The 7,705-nt window shown below is 51.2% G+C and overlaps 1 protein-coding gene across 1 annotated transcript; it reads left to right on the top strand.

Moving 5' to 3' along the window:
* The first annotated feature begins 4,128 nt into the window (after window positions 1-4,128).
* On the top strand, window positions 4,129-6,160 carry GPR27 (G protein-coupled receptor 27). Its single transcript, XM_056501911.1, has one exon. The coding sequence runs from the start codon at window positions 4,143-4,145 to the stop codon at window positions 5,283-5,285; it is 1,143 nt and encodes a 380-aa protein (XP_056357886.1). The 5' UTR covers window positions 4,129-4,142; the 3' UTR covers window positions 5,286-6,160.
* Window positions 6,161-7,705: the final 1,545 nt, after the last annotated feature.

The following is a 7,705-nucleotide window of genomic DNA, read 5'->3' as shown; positions in this document are numbered from 1 at the left end:
TATCAGCCCTCTCTCCCATTGCACTGTCGGATTTTAAGTTTCCTTGGCAAAAGTACAGCTTTTTGTTTTGCTTGTGTAGCACCCTGGTCCCTGACTCACTCCACTAGGTGCAAAGATAACACAAATAATGAGTGTCATCCAGAGAGCTTTCTGCGAATTACAGGACACTGGGAAGGAGGACCTTTAATCTTTTTGTGCCAGATCCAACTCAAGCCTCTCTTATCCCTTTTTGCTCCAGACTGACCTTTCCATCTCCTTGATTGCAGAGCCTGAAAACTTTTCCTTGCCTGAATTATCCGTGACAGCAAAATTGCTTTGGCTGACTGCTCTCACCTGTCCTGCTTCCCCGTGGCGTGTCAGCCACGGTGGAGCTCAGGGATTGTCCTTCAGGCATGTCCAGACATTTCCTACTTCTTCCCTTACATCACACCAGGGATAACACTGGTTTATACTACATTATACAGGGGTACAGGACAATTCTCTTTCCAGAAACGTTATGCAGAGCTCCCAGCCACAGGAACACAAATAAAACCACTAATAATAAATAGATAAAGATTCAGGAAGCACACCAGTGACTGATAGAAAGAAGGCAATATGCCACAGTATTTGCTGTAAGAGTCCCTATTTCAGCTGTCTTTCTCGTTCAAGGCAGTGAGAGGAGAACATGAAGAGGCAGCCAATTCAAGTCAAGCATGCTGAAAGGTCAGAGGAATCCATCTAGCTTGTGCAGCACCATTTTGTAAGCAGAGAATAGCTCTTCATTAAACTCGTTTTGTGAAAGTGATTGAAGGGAGAAAGGAAAAAAGCTTAACACTCTCATTACAATCTCTGGGAATTACCTGTTCCCCACGACTGCTCTGATGGGTCTGGCTTTTGTCTGGCTATGCCAAATCAATGGACACACAGTGTTTCCAGCCCCTGCCAGGGCACTGGAGGAAGAAGCTCTGTGTTTGAGCCTCCAGGGTACACCCATGCACGGAGGTGTCCCTGCTTGGCTGGGGGCTGGACACCCCAGAGAGCCTTGCAGAGCCAAGCAGCACAGAAGATGAAGACTTTGTCCTGTGGATACAGGGGCAGTCCCTGCTGCTCCTTCTGACTCTCAGTGGTTGACACTTCCACAGTTACTGCAATCCCTGCAGGTGGGAAAACCTCCTTGAGCACCTCTGCAACAGCAAAGGGGATACAAAATACCCTATTTCTATTTTTTAGTCATATGCCCTAAGTCTGGCACTAATGTCCAAGCTGAGACTGAGGTTTGAAGGTGGTGGGATGCAGCAAGACATGAAGCAGCCTGGATTGGTGTGGCTTGCCTGTATGGGGTCAGCCAGGTGGGGCAGGGAGGGCTCTTCTCCTGGCAGGGTGTAACTAAGAGTTATCCTGGTGGGTCTAATGCCAGGTCAGCCCCTTTGGGAGGTGAGGAGCCTGCTCATATAAAGACTGTTAACCCCCGGCCTGCCCCTTATTTTCTTCATTCCTTCTGGCTGCCCCTTTAGTGCCACATCTCTCAGTCAGCCAAATTCTAAGCTCACACCTCCTATAGCCCTATATAACAGCCTCATCAGGGAAGCAGCCCTGGGAAAATGGATGAAACATCATTCCCTGCCGGCTCTCTTCTCGCTACAGGTGGAAGAAAGATGAGCTAGCAATTTGCTGCTGGCCTGGCAAGATAGCAGTGAATTACGGCAGCTCCTGAGCCAGCTCAGCTGCGCTGGCGAGCGTTCAGGGAGAGGAGAAACCCTTCCCGCAGGAGCGGAGGAGGGAAGCAGGTGTGTTTTTCCCTTTTGTTCACTTGATGGCAGAGATCACAGAGCTAACACCGGCCAGGAGGGCTCCTCTGAAAAGCCACATGCCCCCAAGGACAATCGATGCTCGTGCTCGGGTTTGGCAAAGCACATTGCTCCTGGCAGCCTGCCCGTTCCTGCGCTGCACCGGGGCCCGGCGACACACGCGGTGTCCCGGCTCCTCCGCAAAGACACCGCTCCCGACAGGTGCCAGGGCTGCCGAGGGGACACCGCGAACCCGCGCTCCAGTCACTGCAGTGAATGTGAGAAACGCCTGGAAAATTGCACAAAGCACTGAACAGCCCGTGGGCAATTCTCTGTCACAGTAAAACTTCGGTGCAAATGAGAAACCTAACAACTGAAAACAGCTCAGATGCACTGGTAGGAAGCAAAAAGCAGCCTCAATTATCTACCACCTATTTTTTTCCCCCTCTCAGGATTTCTTTGATCTCCTAACACTGCAATAAATAATGGACACAAACCAGATCCAGGGGCAAATGAAGTCCTGTGTGATACAGATTGCCCTCGACACATGTTTGGGCCAAAGTCTGGCTTTGGTTCACCACTGTTAAAATGCTAGGAGTTCAGCAGAGCTCCTCTGGACATCTGGTGGCACGATCAGGGTCAGAGCCTGGTCCCTGCTACACACAGAGAGACTTTCTGAAACCAGCCAGAAAGATGCTCCACCAAGCTTCGCTTTTGGGGCTGATGCAGATGATTTAATTGCTACAGTTTCTGGAATAACGCTGAATTTACTGATAGCTTTTAATAGAATGCTCAAAAAGGATTTCAGACGTGTCCTTCACAAGAGGCCATGAAGGAAACTCAGTAATAGTACGATAATTGCATTATCATCTCCAGTGAGCCCAGGGCCGTGCGTTGGTGCGTGCCTTACAAGGCACACAGAGAGGCCTTGCCCTACATACACAAGGATGGCAAAGTGGGAGAGAGAGGACAAGGATCTGTGTCTCACTGGCCTATATTAAACTGTCCATTGTAAACCTGCACCAACAGCACAGGTGCATCAGCAGATGCTCTGTGCTGGTCGGGTCAAATGTGATTTATCCAGCTCACAAAACCTGCCCAGCGCTCCATGGGTCCTGTGTAGCTAAGCCTGGGAGTTGGTAAGCCCCTGAAGAATACAGAAACATGGAGAGCATCCTGTTTGATCCTCTTAAGAACCCTAGTCAGACCCCAAATGACAGGTTCCTCTAGGAACCCAAATGTCAGGCTTCTAACTTACAGAGGCACCTTTTCCTTGATGTTCACACGGAAACATTTGCCCTGTAAGTTTGTCAAAAGCCTCCTTCCCCTCCAGCCCCCCTGCCAAGCAAGGGACAGCACACTCGGATGCTGCACTGCAACAGGTGCTGCTGGGCTTGCCTTGCTTGCGAGCAGGAAGTTAAATGGTCATTTAGCACGGCCAAATCTAGCAGAAGCACACTGGTGACTGTGACACGGGTGTATCACTAACGTGTGGCTATAGCGAGCCAGTACACACGCCATGGCTACCGGGATGTGTGCATATGGGCACATACACATCTGTCTTACGCCCAGATACACTGTCTCCATCAGCTATGAACGTGTGTGTATGTGCGTGAGCATCACTCTCCCCTGCTTCTCCGGAAAGGGATGCAGGGGATGCTAGGGATGCCCGCCACGGCCGCTGGGGCTGGACACCGCACCCCACCGCACCCCCGAGCCCCATCCGGGGGGAGAAGGGCTGCGGGCGGCTCCGCCCAGCCCAGCCCAGCCCCGCTCCCATCCCCGCTGCGGCAGCGGGACCTCCGCGCCGCTCCGCGCCGCTGCGCGCCTGGCTCAGCGCCGCGCTCCGCAGGGGCCGGGCTGCGCGGGGGGCGGAGGCGTGGGCGGAGGGACGGAGGAGCAGCAGCAGGAGGAGGAGGAGGGAAGGGAAAAAGGAGGGAGAGAGGGAGGGGGATTTACCCCATTGTCCTCGGCGGGAGCTGGGCAGAGCCGCCGCCGCCGCTGTGCGCAGGCTCGCCCGGCCCCTCTCCCGGCGCGGAGGAGCGGCTGCCGGCGGTAAGGGGAGGCTCCGCTGCGCTCCGCTCCGCTCCCCCACCCCTCCATCCTTCCCCCCGATGCCCCCGGGGCGGCGGCGGCGGCGGGCGCGGAGCTAGCGCGGGGCGGGAGCCGCATGGCCCGCGGGGAGCGCGGCCCGCCTCGCCGGGGCGGCCGGGGCGGCGGCGGCAGCGCGGCGGCGGCTGCGGGCATGGGGGCGCCGGGCGGCGCGGCCCTCGGCCCCGGCGCGCTGCCGCGGCGCTGAGCCCCGGACTGAGCCCCGGCCCTGCCCGCGCGGAGGAGGAGAGGAGGAGGAGGAGGAGGAGGAGGAGGAAGGACCCGATGGCGAACAGCAGCGAGCTGGGGAGCAGCAGCAGCCCGCACCTGCCCAGCGCCGGCGGCCTGCTGAGCGCCTCCGGGCTAAAGCTCGCCACGCTGGGGCTGATCCTCTGCGTCAGCCTGGCCGGCAACGTGCTCTTCGCCTGGCTCATCCTCAAGGACCGGCACCTGCACCGCGCGCCCTACTACCTGCTGCTGGACCTCTGCCTGGCCGACGGGCTCCGCTCGCTCGCCTGCTTCCCCTTCGTCATGCTGTCGGTGCGCAGCGGGGCCGCCTGGCCCCACGGGCCCCTCAGCTGCAAGGTGCTGGCCTTCCTGGCCGTGCTCTTCTGCTTCCACGCCGCCTTCCTGCTCTTCTGCGTGGGGGTCACGCGCTACATGGCCATCGCCCACCACCGCTTCTACGCCAAGCGCATGACGGGCTGGACCTGCCTGGCTGTGGTGTGCATGGTGTGGACCCTCTCCATGGCCATGGCCTTTCCCCCCGTCTTTGACGTGGGCACCTACAAGTTCATCCGCGAGGAGGAACAGTGCATCTTCGAGCACCGCTACGTCAAGGCCAACGACACGCTGGGCTTCATGCTCATGCTGGCGGCCGTCATCGCCGCCACCCACCTGGTCTACATCAAGCTGCTCTTCTTCATCCACGGCCACCGCAAGATGAAGCCGGCGCAGCTGGTACCGGCCATCAGCCAGAACTGGACCTTCCACGGGCCGGGCGCCACCGGCCAGGCGGCTGCCAACTGGACGGCCGGCTTTGGCCGGGGGCCCACGCCGCCCACCCTCGTGGGCATCAGGCAGGCCACCCACAGCCAGATCAAGAGGCTGCTGGTGCTGGAGGAGTTTAAGATGGAGAAAAGGCTCTGCAAGATGTTCTACATGATCACCTTGCTCTTCCTGCTGCTCTGGTCCCCCTACATTGTGGCCTGCTACCTGCGGGTCTTCATTAAGGCCAGCTCCATCCCCCAGGTGTACCTGACCACCTCTGTCTGGATGACGTTTGCCCAGGCAGGGGTCAACCCGATCCTCTGCTTCATCTTCAACAAGGAGCTCAGGGTCTGTCTCCGAGCCCACTTCCCGTGCTGCCAAAGCATCCAGAGCACCCAGGGCACCATCCTTTGCGATCTCAAGAGCTTTGGGATGTAGGGGGGATTTTCTCTTTCTAAAAAAGAAAGATGGATATAAATTTCCATGTTTCTGCATATGAGCTCAAGAGAGTGTGACCTGTGGGGGACATACTAAACCACCACCCAGCACCCAAACCTTAGGCTGTAAGAAGCTATTTTATTTATTTTTCTATATTTTGCGTATGCTCTCTTCAGAACATAACAGGTTGCTGTCTATGGGACCAGGTACTACTTGAGCAGAACACCCCCAAACCTTAGGCAGTAAGAAGCTGTTTTTTTCTTTGTGATTGTGTGGTTTTTAAAAACAAAACAGGGCTCCGAGTTTCTGGTCTTGCTTCTAACGTTTCTAAACATGATTCCAACAGATATGGATTAAGGCCATGACATTTTTTTTGTTTCCCTATTCCTGTCTGTTTTGATAAAGGCTTAACAATTTTACTCATGTAATATTTGATAAGGGCCAAGACAATTTTATACTAAAGTTATTTTTGATGACCTCAAGGGGTGTTGTTTTATTATTATTTGATTTTAAGTGAAGAACATGAAGAGGACGTTCCTGATGTGGTCAGAAGTCAGTTTTGGTGGGAGCTGTTGGGTTCATTCATTCTCAAATGGTTTGAGTATTTGAAGCCGTTAGTTATAACTTTTGCTTGACATGCAAACAGTGTAGAACTAATTTCAATTTTTCTTGTTGCACTATTCATTTGGTAATATTTCAGAACTATTTGTGAAACGTGATTTTAAAATACCAACTTTAAAAATAAGCAACTATAGCAGTTTTTAAAACCTAGATTGAAATTCATATTTTACTGCCTTTATAGGAAGTTATCTACAAACCTGGGTAATACTTGTACATTTTGACTGTTTTCTTTAATAAAATATTGAAAACCTTTACTGTATGTAATTGTTTCAGAATGGCAGCATTCTGCTTTGCTGACAAATAACTTGTGTATGTGGAAGGTTGTATGTCTTGTGTCTGAGTAGATTTCACAGCTAAGGTTATTATGGACAAGCACAATCCTTATTTGCTGTTAGATCTCAATTTAGGTGTTTATACCAATAAAAGTGACTAAAGCTATTTTTAAGAAGACTTAAATTCATGATGGGCAACAGGTTTAAATAGCACAATTCTTTGTGTCTGCTGAAACCAAATTTCTGTTGTAGCTAATTGCTTCTCTGTTAATGATAGGAAAGAGTGTGTAATTGTGGATGGCTAATTTCAGTTGGCAAAGCAGTTTTTTGACACTGTGACTTGGTCAATACCATACTCATTTATAAACTGTATTCTTAATGGGAAGCTTACATTTATTAAGCATGGCATTTTAGCCTGCTCTGTTCTAAAAAAAAAAATCTGAGAAAGTATCTTTACCAGTAACCTGATGGCAGGATCCTGGCCTGACTTCTTAGCTATCTGAGAGGAAGCTGCCCCTGAGGTGCTTCCCTTTCTCATGGATCATGTAACATTTAACAAACATGCTGGAGTAAGTCACACACAAAATGGCAGAAATCTGCATCTGCTGAGTATTTCTCTAGAGAGTAGCCCAAAATTGGTAGGCATGAACTGAGAAATAAGTCACTGTCCTGTGACTGTGAAGGGAGCAGAAAAGAGACATGGCAGATCAGAAGAGGGCAAAGGTGGCAGCTTCAGATTGAGGCAGGGAATGAGATGAGATGGGACTCCTGGTTTAGTTTAAATCTTGTTTTCCACCCTCAGCTGGGATTTGAGCACCAGAAAGGCAGCATTTCCTGCAGTGCATAAGGAGGAGGTTGCAATTTGAGATTTTTGGTACAGTTGCAGCATCAATGCTGCCAGAACTGGGCTCAGAAATATGACCATGGATGGGGTCTCTTTAAAACAAAGAGAGACTTAATGATAATTTCTGAAACTTCTAAAGCATTTTGAAAATGCACCTGGGTACAGAAGGAAAGCTGTCACACACTTCAGATCACAGCAGCAGCTGGTTATCAGTGCTAATTACATTTTCAGGCTGGAATATCAGATGATAGCTTAGTGATGTTGGAGAGTAATGGGGTAGAGCTGTGTTACAAAGACTATGGGGTAAGGCATGGATGCTGTTGCTGGGAATTGTGTTCCAAGTACACTTTACACCCCTGATTTAGGGTCTTTGCTGCAGGGTTCCAACTTTTGGAACTTTTCTCATATCTCATATTTTCCTCAGAAGTGGCCTACATAGTAAGGGCCTAGAACTGTGATCTGTAACTCAGATCTTGCAATCTTTTCCCTAATCCTGCTGGTAACCAAGCCAATATTTTTTTTTCTCTTTTACTCTATTAAAAATGTCTGATATTTTAGCATCCTCTCTCTTTTCCAGGCTATAAGTAGTATGGTTATGATTCTATTTAAACCACAGAGATGGGAAAATAGTTATTTTAAAACCTCCTTAAAAGCTGCAAGGACCAGATTTTCCTCTTCTAGAA

Source organism: Oenanthe melanoleuca, chromosome 12 (assembly GCF_029582105.1).
Source record: "Oenanthe melanoleuca isolate GR-GAL-2019-014 chromosome 12, OMel1.0, whole genome shotgun sequence".
Taxonomy (NCBI): Eukaryota; Metazoa; Chordata; class Aves; order Passeriformes; family Muscicapidae; genus Oenanthe; species Oenanthe melanoleuca.
The sequence above is the reverse complement of the archived record's forward strand: the minus strand, read 5'-3'. Positions and strand labels throughout refer to the sequence as shown.